This window comes from Symphalangus syndactylus, chromosome 9 (assembly GCF_028878055.3).
Source record: "Symphalangus syndactylus isolate Jambi chromosome 9, NHGRI_mSymSyn1-v2.1_pri, whole genome shotgun sequence".
Taxonomy (NCBI): Eukaryota; Metazoa; Chordata; class Mammalia; order Primates; family Hylobatidae; genus Symphalangus; species Symphalangus syndactylus.
The window spans coordinates 118,301,646-118,321,461 of NC_072431.2; the positions used below are offsets into that span (position 1 = coordinate 118,301,646).

Consider the following 19,816-nt stretch of genomic DNA (forward strand, 5'->3'; position numbering starts at 1 on the left):
AGGTCATATTCACACTCTTGCTTCCAAGGCTCTAAAAACTTAGCTGTCTCCAGCTAGTGCTGTATGGTTAGTCCTTGCCAAGTCTCCATGGGAACTGGAGTGCTTCTCCATGCTCCCTGTGGCCCTTCTCAGGTAGACTAGGTGCACCTCAGCTGAGTCGGGAGTGTAGGGGGAAGTAATGTTTGGTACTACAGAGGGACCTGAATGGGTGGGGCATCTCAGCACTCACTACCCTCCAACTTCACTCTCTGTCCTGGTCCTCCAGACCCACTGCTTGATTCCTGATTACTGTAGAACACGTAACTGGTTAATAACTCCAGGATATGATGCAAGATATGGCTACACAGATTTCCAGGGCAAGGTGACAGTTTGGAGCCAAGTCATAAAACTTTTACAACAACCTGAATATAATTTTTTTAAAGCCCTGAAAAAAATGAAAGAGGTTGTAACATTTGAAAGACATTATGGAGGGTAGAGCAAGGTGGCTGAATGGAGGACACCATCGATGGTCCCACCCTCTCGGTAGGAACACCAAGTTTGATAACTGTCTGTGCAAAGGGAGCATCTTCATAGGAACCAAAAATCTTGTGAGCACTCACAGTGTCTGATTTTAACTCTATATCACTAAAAGAGGCACTGGAGAGGGTAGGAAAGACAGTCTTGGATTGCCATCCCCACCCTGACTCCATCCCTAGCAGCAGCCACATGGCATGGAGAATCTGTGCACTTGGGAGTGGGAGAGTACAGTACGTGTGAGACTTTGCATTAAATTCATGGCTGCCCTCTGACAGCAGAAAGCAGCACAGGGCTGTACTCAGCTGTGCCTGCCCATAGAGGGAGCATTTGAACCAGCCCTAGCCAGAGGGAAATGTCTTATCCCAGTGATGGGAGATTGAGTTCCAGCAAACCTCCCCACCATGGACTAAAGGGCTCTGGGACCCTAAATAAACTTGAAAGGCAGCCTAGGCCACAAGGACTGTAATTCCTAAGCAAGTCCTAGTGCTGAGCTGGGCTGAGGCAGTGAACAGGAAGGGGGCATGTGACCAGCAAGAAAGGTTAAAAGAGTGCTTGCAACACTTCTCCCATAACCCCAGGCAGTTCAGAACTCCAAATGAGACTCTTCCTTCTGCTTAAAGTAAGGAGAGGGAAGATGTATTACTTTGTTTTCATGCTGCTAATAAAGACACACCTGAAACTAGGAACAAAAAGAGGTTTAATTGGACTTACAGTTAGTTCTACATGGCTGGGAAGGCCTCAGAATCATGGCAGGAGGTGAAAGGCACTTCTTACATGGTGCCGGCAAGAGAAAAATGAGGAAGAAGCAAAAGCAGAAACCCTTGATAAACCCATCAGATCTCATGAGACTTATTCACTATCACGAGAACACCATGGGAAAGACCATCCCCCATGATTCAATTACCTCCCTGTTGGTCACTCCTAAATTTCTCCATCCTCCCCTCTAGAGGACAGAAGAAGACTGCAAACGATACAATTTTTTGTAATTTGTCTAAGGCCCTGGTCAACTCCCAGTTTGAAAGCAGCAAATCCAAATGTTGAGTGTGTAGCCAGGGGAAAAGACTGAAGAGGCCCCTGTGCATTTGTAGGCTCTCCCTCCCTGCTACCTCAGCAATTCACACACACTTCCGAGTGAAATAACTCCATGAATATATGGTGTCAATTATAGGAATGCCTCTCAATCTCTACCAAAATTGATACATTTGAATAAACAGACCTCACCAGCTCTCAGCGAACAGTAATGCTATTCTTTCACATTCCTTAGCTTCTATGAGAATTCTTCCTTTTTCAAACTAGGCAGGGGTTTTACTGTTGAGTGGAAGAACTGTAAAGATCATTATTCAAAGTGACAGTAAGAAAATGTTTTAATTTGTTAATGTTTGAACTCTGATATGAGGAATAAATCTGTGAAATTAAGATTGTACTTCTGGTTTAATGCACCATGAAACATGAGGTTTCTGTGAATAGTATTAAGTTCCAATACAAAATGGCAGCCGTACCTATGCCCTGGATTCCCAATGTATGAGGATGGGGTGATCCTAGGGAGTAGACTGTTCTGCACAGTAGGGTGGGCAGATATTACATCTCTGTGTCCCTATCACTGCAAATCCCAAGGAGTCCATGCCTTGACTGTACCTGGAAACTCATTCTCTTTGTAATAGACCAGGGATAAGGAACAAACTTGGACAACATTAGCATCTCTTCTCGCCAAGAAGTAGCTTTTTTGAAGCACAAAGAGAAATCTCCAGAACTGGTAGGATTTCTCCATAGATCAGAAACCTGCCCTCCACTCTTGGTTGCTGCCCTTGTCACACTTGGTCCCAGGGGACTGTCTTTTTTATTTAACTTCTGCTTTCTACTTTTACTTTCCTGCTACTTAGGGAAACCATGAAGCCAGAACCACAACAGAACAGAAAGCAGCTCTGTGTGAATGGGCAGGAGGATAAAGAGAGTGAATGACCAAGGAAACCCTGGTGATATGAGAATGCATCCTGGAATGCTGAGAGCCAGGGAAGGAATGTACCAGGTGCCAGAATCAGTCAATAAGCATCATGTGTCTTCTGCAGTTCAAACCAGATGCTCCTCCTATCTCAGGAAAAGGAGCAGCCACCATTCCCTGACTGCATATAAATAGGACACATCTTTGAAATGATGAGTGACAATTTTTCAGCCTCTCTAGATTCTCATTTTCTTAGTCTCCTTCCATTGGAGGTCAGTTACTAAAATATAGGACATAGTTCCTAAGAATTTTATAGAAAGACAAATAATATTACCATCTACAGCTGTATGAAGAAAAATAGAAAAATACCTACCATATTTTAACTCCTTATTTGATAAAAGATATTATCGTAGGTGCTTTAAAATGCATGTGTTCCTTTAATACTCACAACTATATAAATATTTTGAAACCATTTTATTTATGAGAAAACTAAGGCTCAAAGAGATTAAGCGGATTGATCAACAGTACACCTACATCCCAGCAGAATGAAATTTCAGTGTCAAATTCTTTAATGTAAGTGATGGGTGATTTTGTCAGTTTTGTATTCCAGATTTCTGTTATAATTGCTAAGTCTCCTTTTATTCATGAATTATACACAACTCTTCCTTGCTCTCTGAATATCCATGGTTCATGTATTTTCACATGGTATTGACCAGTTTTTTTCTTTACCTTATGTATTGAGAAGGAAAGTCTCTGATTGTTTCCCACTTTTATTTTGTGAAGGATGTTTGTCAGTCTCTATGTCCATAGTAATTTGGTTCTTTCTGGATTGACATAAGACTACAATATTCATGAAATCGGGAAGAATTACCAAAGTGTAACATAAAAGAATTCTTATATCTAGGACTACAAGAAATTAAGATGGATTGTAAAGCTGCAGAAGAACTGTAGTAAACCAGTGTAACAATGATGCAAGTTAACTAACAACAAATAAGGCCATTACTTCCAGGTGCCATTATATTATCATCATTAATTATTTTGGTGAAGGATTGAATTAGTTATCTCTTACTCCCTAACAAATTAACAGAAACTAGGCAGCTTACTGATAGCCAAAGTAGTATTAATTAAAACAATAATAAATTATAATTGTAAATAATATATCATGATTTAAAATAATATATTAAATATATTAATATGATTTGCTAGTACATCAGTTACATGAAATCTATCCAGAAAAAAAAATTAACAAAAGAAATACTATGCACAGAAAAAGTAACTCACATTCTTTTCCCCATCACATCCTATTTGTTTGCCCTCTTCAGAGTCACTAACTTCTCTTATTTATACTTCCAGCCGCTACAGTGTGGTTTGTTCTGATTTATTTTACCATAATAACTCTCATAAGGTTGCCAGTGCCGTCTATTTTCCCCAGGTAGTGGACAGTTTCAATGTATACCTTCTGTGAATCTACTGATAACTCTTTTCAGATGGCCTTTTCCATCTGTTTCTTTGTGGCTCTTCTCTTTCCTAAGTGTGGAAGGTCCTCAAAATCATGTTTAAGCCATTTTCTCCCTCGACACTCTCTCCCCACATGAGCTCCTCCATTTCTGGGCTTTCAGTTACCGCATATGAACATTAGCAATTGCATTCCTTATTAACTGCAAACTCATATATCCAGCTGGCAGTTCACATTTGCACTTAGATGTCTGCCAGTTAGCATACAGAGGATATCTCTGCGTTTATTTTTATTTCCTCACATGACTTGGTCTGCCTTCTGGGGAGATAAATTCATTGGTTCTTTCTTCTCATTATAGCATTAGACATAACTGATATTAAGTATGACTACTGTTTTTAGGTTTCTTTCCCTACAAAAAACAAAGATACGAGAGAGCAGGAATTGTATTTGTTATGTTCACCTAGATATCTTGAGGGCAACATACAAGCTAATTTAGACAAAGTTCATTTTTACTTATAATTTGAATGTAATAAGCATGGATAAATGAATTGTACCATCCATTCTTTAATCAGTTTGCACAATCAGGGTTGGAGTTCAATTTTAAAGAATAAATAAATATAAGAATTTTTCTATAGTAAAAATTTAATAAGGCAAAATAAATATAAAGAACATACTTTTGTTACACAATTCACAATGTAAAAGTTCACATAATATAATATGAACAAAACTAATTTAAGTCCTATAAATAGTTAACTAAATAAAGATTTAAATAAATAGGTGAATAGATCCATCAGCATGGTCATCTGTAAGGGACTAGTGCCCATGCAGCTGAACAGGATGTTGCTTAACACTCCTGAAAACACTTGACACATTTGATTCAACTCATGGAATGGTTATGGCAGGAACAAGGGTCTTTGAAAGAGCATAACTTGTGGAAGTGTGAGCTCCTGTATTAGTCTATAAGAATCACTTCCGTGTTGCACCAGGTCTCATTCCTTACTCTTCAATCTTTTTTGCAAGTTGATTGATAAAGAGAAGGATCTCATGATTTCTGCTCTGACAACCTCCCAGGCACAAGAGCTGTATTTCTTCTCTGTCAGATACAGAGTGATTCTTTGGAAGTATTTCCTCACAGCCAGGATGGAGTCCTCGTACATCAGGGGAGACTCTATCACCCCCACGTCCTGCATCACACAGGACTCCAGGTCATTCAGCTGCTGGTCAAGTTCGATGTAGAATTCATCTAGAAGGGTCTCATCCAAAGAAGCAGATGAATTCTTTGTGCTGAAGAGGTTGAAGGTCTGTTGGATCATCTCATGGAGGACAGAGATGGCTTGAGCCTTCTGGAACTGTTTATCATCAAACTCCTCCTGGGGGAATTCAAAGTCATGTCTGTCTTTCAGGCAGGAGAAAGGAGAGATTCTTTTCATTTGTGCCAGGAGCACCAAGGCCCTCCTGTTACCCAGGCTGTGAGTCTGAGGCAGATCACAGCCCAGAGAGCTGAATGACTTGTAGCTGAGCACCACTAGGGCCACCAGTAAATAAAAGGTCAAGGCCATTGTAGATGTTGTGGATGCTGCTGAGCTGGTTCAGATGGATGACCCTTAACCTGGATCTCTGAAGACTTTGGTTTGTACACGGCCTTATATAGAGAACATACTCGTTTCCATTTTCTGAATGCCACTACATTTTTTTTTTCTACTTCTGTTTTTGCTTTCCTTTATGTACTCTCTACATGGGCTTAGGAAAGTGTTTCTCAACCACTTTTCTTTTCATTACTGCATTCCCTTTCTCAACCTCCAGAGTCCTGTTTGATAATTTTTTTCTAAGTAAACCCCTCCTGATAATTTAATAACACAGATATATTATGTGCATATTTGGATGTACTACATTCCTATCCATGCTTTAAAAAACAAAGTGGACAGTTTACTTTTTTATGCAATGCAGCATTAAGAATAAGTAAAAATTTTATACCAAAAGTTAAATTTAAAAGCTATTGGCATTTAACTTTATAAAAGTTATTTGCTGAGTGACTTCTAGTATATATACTTACATAAATATTAATGAATCAAGTGAAACATGCAAAGTTATAATATATGAAAATATATAATACCAATATAATAAAAATACTTATATAAAATATGTAATATCATAATATCAATAAAATAAAAATACTTAAAAATCTCCCAAAACTGCTAAGGGGCTATTTAAAATTAAATTATTCTTGTAACATTTAATTTGTTATACTTAACTTTTAGTTTTGCTTCATATAGAAAATAATTTTTACCTTCACTAACTGCTAGATTTTCATCCAGATATAGTCAACATATTTTTCTTTTCAGCACTTGCTATAAGTATTGATGTTTGAAAAAGTTTTATACAATTTAATCATGAAATAAAAACATTTGTATAAAAGAGTATAATACACTTGAAAGCACTGAGGATCAAACATAAGCTACATACCCAAGACAGCCAACGACAGCCCATTCATATGCCGATGGAGACCACATCACGTGGTATGGCTCTGAGCTTGAGCACATAGTGAAAAGTCCACCAGTGACAACCATCTATTTCACACTGGTTTGTGGCACTAATCTCACATACATTTTGTGTATCTCCCATGAACTCAATATCAATCTTTTCATGTAATACATAAGAAAACCAAGTGAAAGAAAATAAATACTAAAGAATAAGGTTTTGTTAGAGTTCAGCATCGAGGGGCCATAAACGAATATAATATCTACAGTTTGTTCACACCACAAGAACTAAGGTTTGTACCCTTAGGAGCAATATAATGCCCAATGAGAATACACAATTGAGAAAACATCAATTATATTTTTCAAAACAATTTTTGCATTAATGTTTAGATTTCCCAAAGAACCTGGGGACATCCCAATTCTAGTTCATTCTTATAAAATAAAAAAGCCATCTGTTTCCTAAGGTAAATAATAATATCTAAGTGTGACAAAGTAAATGAGGTGTACAATTGTTGTACACAGCATGCAAGATACCAGATATCTTCCTCATTTCCTTTTTCACAGAAAGCAAAAGTTGTTGCTTTTTGCATCCCAATAAATGAGAACAAAAAGAAAACATATGTATACTTAAACGTGATAAAAATGTAAGAATGGAAGTAATATCCCATTGGAGAAAAAAACTAACAAAATATAACTTGGATATTCAGCCCAGGTTAGATGGACATTAAGGGGTGGGGAAAAGCAGAAGCAAAATGTTGGAAGAGATGTAGATCAAAGGTAGCAAATGGGCAGGAGCTCAAAGAAAAGTAATCATTACTGGTCCAAGGGGGTGTTTTCAGCTTTAGTGAATTCAGCCTTACTAGACAGCTAAGGGTGATGAACCAAACACAAGACATTGTGCACCAGAAAGGCAAATTTGTAAGAGCACAATATTCTCTCTGTAGAATGGACAAATATAATTATCTTAAGTTCTCCACTAGTAGACAGATAAACTCAGAAGATCAATGTACTTCGTGTTATCTGTTGTGATGGTTAACATTGTTATCTTGATTGAACTGAAGGATGCAAAGTGTTATTCCTAGGTGTGTCTGTGAGGGTATTGCCCAAGGAGATTAAAATTTGAGTCAGTGGACTAGAAGAGGCAGACCCACACTCAGTCACTGTGGGTACCATCTAATCAGCTGCCAGCATGGCAAGAATTAAGTAGGGAGGAGAAAATGGAAGAGGAGACTTGCTGAGTCTTCTGGCCTTCATCTTTCTGATGGATGCTTCCTGCCTTTGAAATCAGACTCCAAGTTCTTCAGCTTTTGAACTCTTGGACTTACACCAGTGATTTGGAAGGGGGTCTCAGGCCTTTGGCCACAGACTAAAGGCTGCACTGTTGACTTCTCTACTTGGGAGGTTTTGGGACACGGACTGATCCACCACTGGCTTCCATGCTCCTCAACCTGCAGACAGCCTATGGTGGGACTTTACCTTGTGATCATGTGAGTCAATTCTCCTTAATAAACTCCCTCTTATATATAAACATATCTTCTTAGTTCTGTCCCTCTGGAGAACTCTGACTAATATATCTATCTAACAAGAAGCCAGGGAATAGATGATCTCAAAGGAAACTTATCTTGACTTAAAAGGACAATAATGATAACACTAATAATAAGAATAAAAAGTTGCTAAATTTTATCATGTTTGTTATCAATCAGATATTGTTCTTAGCACTTAAAAAACTATTTTCACTTCATTCAATGAGAAATACCCTCATTTTCATATTTATTCAACATCTACTATATGCCCATCCCTACTTAGTTGCTAGAGATATCAGTGACCAAAGCAGACACTGACAGGTTGTACTGTTATCCTCTTTTACAAAAGGAAAACCCAGAAGCACAGGGAGCTATTGAGTTGTGGAGCTACAGTTGGAACCCAAAACATCTGACTCTAAATCCTCATTTCTTACATGTTCCCTGGGAATTATTTCTGGCCACAAGACCCAGAGCTGGTTTCTAGACCCCGGTCACTGTTTTCTTAGTACAGTCCTACATAAAGAAGGTCATGGTCTTTCTTTTCAGCTCCTTCACCCTCTCCTTCACTGAAAAGCCCTATTTGTTTATGCTTGATACGTTACATCATGATAAAGTTGGGCCCCAATTTATTTACATGTTATATACTAGTTTTGTTTTCTTGAGAATGTATATTCATAAACTTGAATGTAGTTACAAAAATCTTTGTTCACCCTAGTAATATATTCATAAACAACTCTGTAAAAACCTGCATATTTCTATCCTTTTATTCAAATATCCATAAGGCCTTAGATTTCTATCTTAGCACAAGTTTAAGACTAAGTAATGACAAGCTAGAGACATGAGCTAAATCAGTACTAAACCAATGAACTAAGGCTCAGAGTGCAGGGGGACCACATCTAGAAGGGCTCACTAAAAGGATTAAAAGTGGGAATGGAAGGTATTCTGGAGAAATGAAGAGAGTCCAGCGTATTATAGGAGGAGGACTGTGATACCAAAGTCTCTGAGTCTCCTGACTTGCCAGCTGGTTGATGCCTTTTATGTTGCAGGCCAGCAGAGTTTGCTGCTGAGTTAATTTTACCACTTGTTTTGAGAAACTTGGTAAACATGATGGGCAATATATGGAGAGAACTAAAGAAATGGGGTTGGAAAAAAAAAATGTGTTTGCATAGGTGGAAAGATATTTGCTAAAAACAGGCATAGAATTGGAGCAAACTATGCCTTTACTCCTTCCGTTTGGCCTTCCATTTTTTTAGGTGTGTCTTAAATAATGTGATAATTATGTCACCTTATCCAGTGATTTTTTAAGATTCTCCTCATACAAAAAATAGATGAATGACCATTTGCTTCTTGTTATCTTCATCTATTTTCCATGCGATAGTGAGGTCCATTTCTGTTTGATTTCCAAAATTTGGCATGTAATATTCAAAGTGCTTCTTCAGGTGAAAAAACCATGATTTTGGATTTTGAGTCCTTGGTCAGATGTTTTTGCCTGGTAGTTTTCTTATTCTTCTTTATGCATGGTTATAATTTTCTCTTTTTTTGCTGTCAGAGATGTCGCCTTTAGTGATCTGACCAATTTTCTCTTTAGAGTATTTTATCAGGACTCCATAAGATACTTATGAGCAGACACATCATCTTATCCAGTCTTGCTCCCTGGCATCTTGGCCCAGTCCCTATCATTTCAGGAGCTCAGCCAATATTCATGAAAAAGAGTAATCACTATAAAACTAGTGGAAAGAATATTACCAATACATATTAGATGCATAATTTGAAAGGAAAATAAATCAAAAGATAATTTGTAAATTCTTCAAGGTTCTTTATTGGAAGTTATCATTGAAAATTATGTGGAATATTCAAAGAAAGAACAGCTACTTGCTTGTAGAATCATTTTCAAGTTTGTATTTTTGATAATTAGAATATCTGAATGAGAAACAATGACTTGGACAAATGGAAGACTCACTCTCCACTTTTCTTTCAGTGGTCTTCAAGTACCTGCAGAGATACCTGTCATAGTTTTCTTGTCTCCTCAGACAATAAGGAAACAATTTCAATTTTATGATGTGTTCCAAGGCCTTACGCCATACTCTTGGTCTTTTTTCAACTTTAGCCAATGCCTTTGGGAACCAATTTAACCATTTCTTTCAAAGAGTCAATGATGCCATAAACTCTAATAAATGACATCTGTGTCCACTTCCCTGGGTTTGAATTGTGAAATCAGATTTTGGAACAGAGTTTTTAATAGAATATGCAAGCAAAAACATTGGTTTTTTTTCCTCTAAAAATAGCATTTGTAAAAATATTATAAAAATGAAGACTAATCTTATTCAAAGAACTTGACTTCTTTTACTACTAGTCACCCAACTGGACTCCCTTTCACAACTTCTTTGCATCTTGGTATCCTATGAGAATAAATCCAGGCCAAGTTAATTTGGTTCGAAGAGATACTTGCCCTGTAACATCTTGGCCTGTGAAAACATCTCCACTTGATGTACCACACAGTTTAACCTTTGCAATTGACTAAAATAGATTCAAGCACCACAGCCACATTTGGAGTTATATGTTGAAGATAGCAAAGCCACAAAATAAAAGGTACTCAGATCCCTGAATAGCCAACCAGACTCATCTGCAGGAACTCCTGCATTGAGGTTTTATAGGAAGGAAAAGTAAATTTGCATATTGATCTAATTACTAATTGTTTTCTATTTATCTGTTACAGCAGCTCTCATCAACTTAACTGACAAAGTCTTTTAAAATACTATCCTGAAGAAACTTTTCCATCAAAAATTAAATTTCCAACTTTGGAAACAGCAAATACCCCTCAAAGATTTAAGCAGATAAATTATAAATGATCATCTTAAGAAACTAATACATGTTCTTTTCTGCAAACATTTTTTATAAATTTGTAATACACAATATAATTTTGATATAATCTACTGACTTTGGTTTCAGATTTTCCTAGCTGGTTAAAAAATCTGAGATGACATTGCTTTTTTGGCTCAGGAAACAATAATGTAATTGATAAGAGAGAGTCATGAACATATAATAACTTTCTTGTTTATTTGCTGTCTTTTCTTTGAGGATTGTTAAGAGGGAAAAGCACCCTTCAATTTCCCCTCTGACAACCTCCCAGGCACAGAGGTCTTATTCCCTTTACTTCACATAGGGAATGATTCTTTGGAAATATTTCCAGACAGCAATTCCTAAATAAAGACAAGATAGATTTTCTACTTTTGTAGAATATTACTTTTGTCAGCTGCAGTCGTTCCAGACTGTGATCAAGTCTGGAGAGTCGTTAATTGAAGAGGATCTTATGCTAAACAGCCAGTGTGTCGTCCCTGGGGAAGAGGCTGAAGATCTGTTGGAGCAGCTGACGGTGGAAACAGATGTCTCCTGTCTTCTGGATTTGGGTGATATTTCCTCGTTTCCTAGAAAACTTGAAGTGGGTTCTGTCATTAGGCATGATTGAGAGGGGATACTTTTCAGCTGTGTGAATAGCACTGCGGTTTCCTCCTGCCTTCCTTGTTTTCTAGCTATGGCTCCAAGACTTGTCCCTGCCAAGTGAGCAGGCAGCGCTGGAGAAGAGCATGTTGACTTCCGCCATTACCAGGGAGGTGTAGGCTACTGTGATTTCAGAGATTCACTAGCCGGCCGCGAGGGGGCGCGGGCCCGCTACGCAAAGAGCGCAAAGCTCCCAGCGCTGCGCACCACGGCCGCAGCAAGGCGCCAGAACGGCTTTTCCTGATGCTCAGGATTTGGGGATCGCAGGTTTGAGTTTCGGGGCGTCCGGCAGCCCCAGGGAAACGTCGTCGCGGCTTATCGCCCCAACTCTGTGCAGCTTCAGCCTGAGTAAAAAAAATCTCTTTTGCTGCTCAGGAGGCAGCTCCGCCGTGGTCTCCCTTGAGACATCTTCCTCAGGTAGCCAGCAGGGCCACCTTTTATTTTCGGGATTTTCCCCTGGGTTTGGGGCTTTTATTTCCCATGGAGACTTCAGCGAGACTTGTTTTTACAGAAGGACCCGTTGATTCTGGGACTTGAGGGCTCGAGATCGCACGGGTTTAATCTTCGGGATTCCGTTTGTGTGGGGGCGCGGGGCGGGGACGTCTTCGGGAAGGGGACACGCTGGACCCTGGGGCGAGCGGACGGGTCCTGGGAGCGCCCGGGGCTAGGGACGCCGTGCACCGGGCCAGAAGGAGAGAGGCGCCCGTGCCTGCCCCAGGGTGTACCCGGAGCTAAGCTTTCAGCTTCAGACGCCAACGTCGCTGAAACCATAATTCAGGTATATTAAAACTCAACAGCATTATTTTAAATACTTAATACCAAAACAAGAATGTTGTGATCTTACTTCCCTAGCTTTAAAGGAAGCAAACTCAGCAATGCTTTCAAGATCCCTACTTTGTTTTATCTGGGAGAAGTCGCATGTCTGACATTTCCGGTGACTCAGTGACACTGAGATCATTTTATTTAACTTTGGTTTACTGAAAGGCCTTCTTCAGGACCCCGCCTTGACTTGTGTTGCTGAAAAGAGAAATAAGCAGTGTTGCCTACAAGGAGTAGAGGAGCGGTCAGAACTTTTTATTTTCTAGGGTAAGAATTTTATAATAGTCTTGAGTAGAGTTTGCCACAATTTGTTACACTGGCCCCTCTCCTTTGTAAGACCGTCAGGGTCTTCTTACATTTCCTTCCTTTACTTAAAATTTTGATATTTGCCTCATCATGGATGTTTAGGCATTAATTTCCCATTTTAATATTGTATTAAAATAGTATTTGAGTTGATAATTTAAGTACATATATTTAAACATATAAAGGATATATATTTTATATTGATCTATTTCATATGTGTGTTTCTGTACATTTAAAGACTTATATATAACATATTTATATATTTCAGCACATACTTTATATAAAATTATAACATGTATATATTTATATATTTAAATACCCATAATATATAAAATGTAAGTATATATACTACATATACTTACATATATATAGATATATAGTTATAAACTAAAACTAAAAATAAAATACTAAGCCACCCATTGGCTGAACACGCCCCCTTTTGGCCAATGGGACCCCTAAAAACCTTAACTGAATTCTCAACCATGATGGGAAGCAGGTTGGACATGCCTCATTTTATCCCCCTCCGTTTTGGAGTTTGAACACAAACTGGCCACCATTAATGTTATAAGAGAGATAATAAGACAAAACAGACTCTTTGTGGCAATAAGATACCAAATTACAAGCAAGACCTAAGGCCATGCAAGGCAAGAGTTGAGTCATGCACTGCAAACCATAAAATCTCCTTAAATGGATTTTTAAAAATTAACCCAGTAAAATGTGGCTTACATTCTAACCTAACTCTCATATAGTATCACATGGCGGATTGCAGACCCGTTTATCTTAATTTAAGCATTCTTTTCTAATGACTTCAAATCTTTAGACAAAGCTTAACTCTTTCAACCAATTGCCAGCTAAATAATCTCTGAAACCCACCTGTGACTTTTAAATCCCCGCTTTGAGATGTCTTGCCTTTTCTGGCCAAACCAATGTATACCTTCCATGTATTGATTTATGATTTTACCTGCAATTCGTATCTCCCTGAAATGTCTAAAACCAAATTATAAACCAACCCCCTTGGGTGCACTTTTTCAGGATCTCTTAAAACTGTTTCTCCAGGATATGGTTGCTCATACTGGCTCAGAATAAACTTTAAAATATTTTCCAGTCTTACAATTTCCTCTCCTAGAGTTTCCATTTAGGAGGCACCAGTGTGCAAGACCCTGAGAGTGTCAGGGGAGCTGAAATCAAAGCTTTTCTTGGATGGACTTGGTTGAATATGTACTATACACATTATAAATACATGGTTGTTTGTATATATATATATATATTTTCTATATAGTTCACAAATGCAAACTATATAGATTATATTTATACTAAAGGTTACTATCTGTATTAGTCTGTTCTCATGCTGCTACTAAAGACATACCCAAGACTGAGTAATTTTTAAAGGAAAGAGGTTTAATTGACTCACAGTTCCACATGGCTGGGGAGGCCTCACAATCATGGCGGAAGGTGAATGAGGAGCAAAGTCATGTCTTACATGGTGGCAGGCAAGAGAGAGCTTGTGCAGGGAGGAGAACCCCCATTTATAAAACCATCAAATCTTGTGAGACTTATTCACTATCACGAGAACAGTATGGGAGAAACCGCCCCCATGGTTCAATTATCTCCACCTGGCCCCACTATTGACATGTGGAAATTATTACAATTCAAGGTGAGATTTGGGTGGAGACACAGCCAAACCACATCACTATAATTTATCATGTTCAGATTCTCAGCCAGTAATTTCCAAACTTTATTTCATTTAATCTTTACAGTTTCTAATATGACAACTACTAAAATACTCTCAATTTTTCAGAAGAGGAAAAGAAAATCTGATGTTTAACTTGCTAAGAGTCACAGATTTTGTCAGAAAGTGGAGCTTTCTGCTGCCTCCCAACTACCCTCTTGATTTACTCTCAGTGCTTCTTCTTGGCTGCACTGAGAATGCTAGTGCTTAATTAATCATAATCATGTCTTTAATGTCTGGCTTCTGCTCCCTGGAGGGCAATCATCATCCTGTCTTATTATCCTTGAATCCACATTGCCAAGCACATTGTTTGTCCCATATATGCAGTGAACTCATTTTTAGTGACAGAATGAAGACAACTGGATGAGTTAACCATTGATATGCCAGTTTTATGCCCTGTGATCTATAGATTGTGATCTGTGGCTCCTGTAAAGAAAGGTGGAAGAAATCGAATCTAGTGCATTAGACCCTTAAAAGGGAAATGGAGAAAGGTGAGGAAATGTGTATTTCAGTGCAATTTAATAAGTAAAAATGGGCCAGGCACAGTGGCTCATGCCTGTAATCCTAGCACTTTGGGAGGCTGAGGCAGGCAGATCACTTGAGGTCAGGAGTTCGAAACCAGCCTGGCCAACATGGTGAAAACCTGCCTCTACTAAAAATACAGAAAAATTAGCCAGGCATGGTGGCAGGTTCCTGTAATCCCAGCTACTTGGGAAACTGAGGCAGGAGAATTGCTTGAAGCCGGGAGGCAGAGGTTGCAGTGAGCAGAGATCGCACCATTGCACTCCAGCCTAGGTGACAGAGAGAGACTGTATCTAAAAAAAAAAAAAAAAAAGAAAGGAAAAAGAAAAGAAAGTAAAAATGACATCTAAGATAAAACCTCTAAGTATCATTATTAGAATTTTAAGAGAAATAGATTGAGACTCAGGTTATTTCAACATTGGTTCTCATTCGGATGAATACATCCTGTTAGATCGAGATTTCTTTCATTTTCGGAGTGTTTAATTTCCATTATAATACAAAAGAAGTGCTGAGGTCATGATATTATCTGAGATCCATAAATAGAACAGAAAGTGAACAAAATGGAAAAAAAATTGAGATAAGTACAAAAACTGAAAATCCTAGCCTGGTTATGTAATAGTCTCACAACAAGAAAGTGCTGAGACAGCTGAGTGAAGGCTCACAAGGCCCGGCCAGCTGCATCCCACCAGTGGCCCTGCCAACCTTTTCACTAGTGACACTGAGGATGATGTTCTCCAGCTTTCTCTGTACGCTTAGCTATGACCTCGCCCAGCCTGCCAGAAGCAGGAGACCTTCACAGTTCTTCACCAAATGGAAGAATCTTCCTTTTCTTCCTCTCTGAAGGACAAGAATGTTTTCAGGTTCTCCTGGAGCAGATATATGGCACCAAATTCCAAAAGGCTCAGGCCACCAATATTCTCCATGAGATGATCCAGCAGATCTCCAACGTTTTCAGCACAAAGGGCAGAAATTCCTCACTGTGCTTGATCAGTAGCTAGAATTTCTGGAGAACTGTTTGGAACAGGAAATGGAAGAGACCTTGGGTAGAACTCCAGCCTGGCTGTGAGGGGTTATTCCCGAAGGACCATCTCTATCTGAAAAAGAAAGTACATAGCTGCTGTGCCCAGGACATTGTCCTACCAGAAATTAAGAAGTAAAAATCAGTAAGTTATTTCTCTGTGCTAATAGGCTTATCAGAAAACTCAGAAGTTTGGAGAAGAGACTTAGACGTAAACCTCATTTTGGTCAGTTGGGTCTCATCTATTAATTTGTTGCTTTAAGCTCAATTCAAAGACTTTCCTTCTGCTTCTGTAATAAAATGTATTGAGTCATTTTTTGTTAGTTTTTATCAATAAGAAGAAATTGTACAGTACTTTTGAATATAAGGAAAGCACATTTTTAGTTTGTAACAATTATAATTTATCTCATGATACTTGTCTTCAAATTTTATTCTTTATAAACATGGTCAGCTTTGCCTCTTTTTTTTTTTTTTTGCTGTGGAGTGTAGGAGGGAGTTAAATCTTAACTGTAAATGTTGGGTCTTACTCATACTCTTGAAAAGATACAAAATGTCCATAAACCTTTACTCTGCCATCAATTTCAAAAAGAACATAAATGGTTTTATTTATTTCATTGCTTCATAAAATATTTTGAGTATATCTGTTTCAAGTAATGTACTTATTTAGTGAATATATTGGTAAATAAGACAAATGTATTATTTCTGTAGTGGAGCACTCTGGCAAAGCTGACAGGTCTTACAGAGTAAGTAATTGGTAGGAACCCTTTCTAGGGCTCTGAAGAAGATGCACCAAACACTTTGGCAGTTTTACTAGCCGGAACTAATTCAGTTTTATCTATGTTGTTTGAAAAAGGCAAGAGGATAGCTTGAGCCCAGGAGTTCAAGGCTGCCATGCACTGTGATCATGCCACTGCACTCCAGCCTGGGCAACATAGCAAGACCTGTCTCTAAAGCAAACAAACATAAAAATTAAATGTTCTTTAACCATTCACTCCATGAGTCACTTTTATCATGGTAGCTCCTTCTGAGCAAATGTATTTTTTTTCCCCAAACACCCGTATATTCTTTCTTGTAGCCTCCTCCTACTTCTTGTGGGTTTCTTTCTCTCATTCATACCTGTGTGCCTTTCTTAAATGGGGCCAAATTGAGGCCATCATTTCTCTGCTCTCCTTGATTCAATATCTGTGATTTTACTTGTGAGTATAGATATGAGATCCTCTTTTAGAGAAAGGATTAATAATTATACTTGATAATTTTGTCTGTCATATATGATTTAAACTTGAAATATTGGGTCACAATCTAACTAATGTATTACAGGTGCTACATGAATGATATCGTGACGAAGAGACCTCAGGTTATCATGGTTATATGGCTAGGTTTAATTAAAATACTTTTTATTCTCTACATTTGTCTGAGAATAAAGAACACATTCCTTGATGCTGCCTTTATTTTCTTATGGCACATTAATCCTGAATTGATTACTAATTAAATGTTTCAATGTTGCTCTGATCGTGACCACCAAGGGCCTGACAGACAAATCACACAGGCTTCTTTCAGCCTTTATCAAAAATGATGATGATAGCAACTACAAATTATTTTCCCCTTTCTGAGGGACTCATTTAATCCCCTCACTATAATCTCATTTACCAAAAAACTGCATGCTAACAGAGTGTATATAACTAAAACAATCTAGTAAAGGCAAATCTAGGTTTCAAAACCTAGATTTTGTCAGACTCCAAACTCCACCTCCTCACTCACAGCATTACATGTCTGTGCAAATTGCATGTACTGAATCATCACTTATTTTCTAGAAAGCCTTACACTTTACTTATAATACACTGATGTTCCTTTATGGTCTCCTACAATTCTCAAATTGATTACAAATTATCAGATACTTTCACCAATTTGTGCCTCACTTACGAATGTGTAGATGTGTTGACAAAATGACAAGTAAGTATCTTGACCATTTTATATAGTTGGCAAAATAAAATTAACAGTTGGTAATTATCTCTGAGAGTCTAAAATGTAATCAACAAAGTTAGTAATCATCATAATTATTGGTATAAAATAACCATATTTACTATGGCCCAGGTGGCTCTATAGGTTGCTCAGTTAATTCTCACCGTAAGTTCACGAAGTGCGTGGGAGACAAGACCTGTGAGACTTATGACCTCTGGACCAGTGAGTGAGTTTCTTACAGTTATTTCAGTGACTCCTGTAGAAAACAGAGCTAGTGGCTCTTGTGGGTGGAAAGGAGAGGATACTTATGCTTCCGATTTACATGACTATGGGAAATGATTGGGAAAATAGAAGATGACATATGCTGGTGAATGAAATGTGAAGGATGGAGGAGAGCAGAGCAGGTGAGGAGTGCCGTCAGCAGAGATCAGGACACGGAGAATTTCAATCACCAGCACAGCAGTGACACGTAGCACGCGACCACTGCTAACAGCGCACAAAGCTCCCTTCGCTGTTACAAACAGCCGGCAGAGGGCGCCGGACCAGCGGTAACGGACCCACCAGCGACCCTAACCCGCGGTCGCCGCTTCCTCAAGGAGACCCGCGCTCGGGGTCCGCAGAGTCGAGGCCGAGGCGCTTGGGGATTAGGGTCCGCGGGCCTCGTGAGCAGCGAGTAAACGCCGCCTTTCACGGCTCTGACTACAGAGGGAGAGCTCTACCGCCGCCTGCCCGGAGACATTTTTCTCATGGAACATTTTAGCGAGACCGTTTTACCAACGTGCCAGTGTATTGAGGGGACTGACGGCTCAAAATCAGATCGTGCCGTAGTCTGTGTTAGAGATTTAGGGCCATTTCTGCGGAGAAAGACCCGAATTCAGAGAAAGGGGAAAATCATGAACAATCAGGAAGCGAGTTTACAAAGTGCTGTCCACCTTTCAGTGGACAGGGCACCCCGGGGGAAAAGGAAAATGTGTGCCCCTGTGTAGGTGATTTTATTAAGTTTTAATGGTTATTTTTTCCTACAACAAAGTAGTTGAAAAAACTGAAAACTATTAAAACACATTAAGTTTAAATATGCCAAGACCAGACTTTTTTTTTTTTTTTTGGTAAGTTTCTGATTTTAATGTAGGCAAACATCAGAATACATTCAAAATTACTTTTCTGCTTACTCATTTTCAATTAAGAGCATTACCATGTTTGGCAATATCTCATGAACCAATAACTATCTTCATTAATTTCAACTTACAGGAACTTTTAAATCTCATTTGTTTTAAGCAAGGGCTTTCTATGAAGCATTCAGCTTTATATGCTGTATAGTCATGGTTTTCACTGGAGAATTTTATTAACATTTTCCACTTGGTTCAAAATGTCATCCCACATAGATAAGTTGCATAAAAATGTGTAATCTGTTTGCATTAAGATGCTTTCCATTTCAGCATAATGCAGGCTTGCATTTGGTATCATTTACTGCTTAATACATATCTTAAGTGCCAATACATCGATTTTGATTTTTATGCCCTAGATATCCTTAAGTGTTTTTAATGTAGTGGTTAATACAGACATGATAATTTCCCATCTGCTAGTTGAATTCAAAAATGTAGATATACCCTTTGTACAATACTTTTAAAAGGTTACCTTAATTCACAAATGCAGAATTTTACATAAGATTATGAGCTGAGTAAGGCACAAATGTGACATAATCATTTTGGGTGGGAAATGGCTTTTATGCCTTTGTGCACACCTGCCACCATTGCCTCATTATCATATACTTGGCTAATGTCATTTTTATGTCCATATCATTTTCTAGTTTATTAACAATTTCATGAACTAGATATATTGAGGTTTTTCTTTCATTTTAAAAATGTCAAAACAATTGTTAACATCATTCTTAATGTGAACATAATGGACTATATATATTGTATAATCAAAAAATAAAGTATTTTGTTTTTATATTCTTTCTCAATAGTGGTTTATATCTAACATGATTACCTATAACATTATGACTCATTTTGAACTTTATTTACAAATAAGACTCAGAATCTTTTGTATTATTAATT

At 38.2% G+C, this 19,816-nt stretch overlaps 1 protein-coding gene across 1 annotated transcript; it reads right to left on the minus strand.

Annotated features, from left to right (window-relative positions):
• Positions 1–4,463: 4,463 nt before the first annotated feature.
• On the minus strand, positions 4,464–5,619 carry LOC129490328 (interferon alpha-8). The gene has a single exon (XM_055294090.1). It carries the CDS (start codon positions 5,468–5,470, stop codon positions 4,901–4,903), a length of 570 nt encoding a protein of 189 aa, XP_055150065.1. The 5' UTR covers positions 5,471–5,619; the 3' UTR covers positions 4,464–4,900.
• Between the last annotated feature and the right edge of the window lie 14,197 nt (positions 5,620–19,816).

Excerpts from the sequence above, each read along its gene's own strand:
- LOC129490328 (XM_055294090.1), bottom strand. The coding sequence starts at position 5,470 with ATGGCCTTGACCTTTTATTTACTGGTGGCCCTAGTGGTGCTCAGCTAC.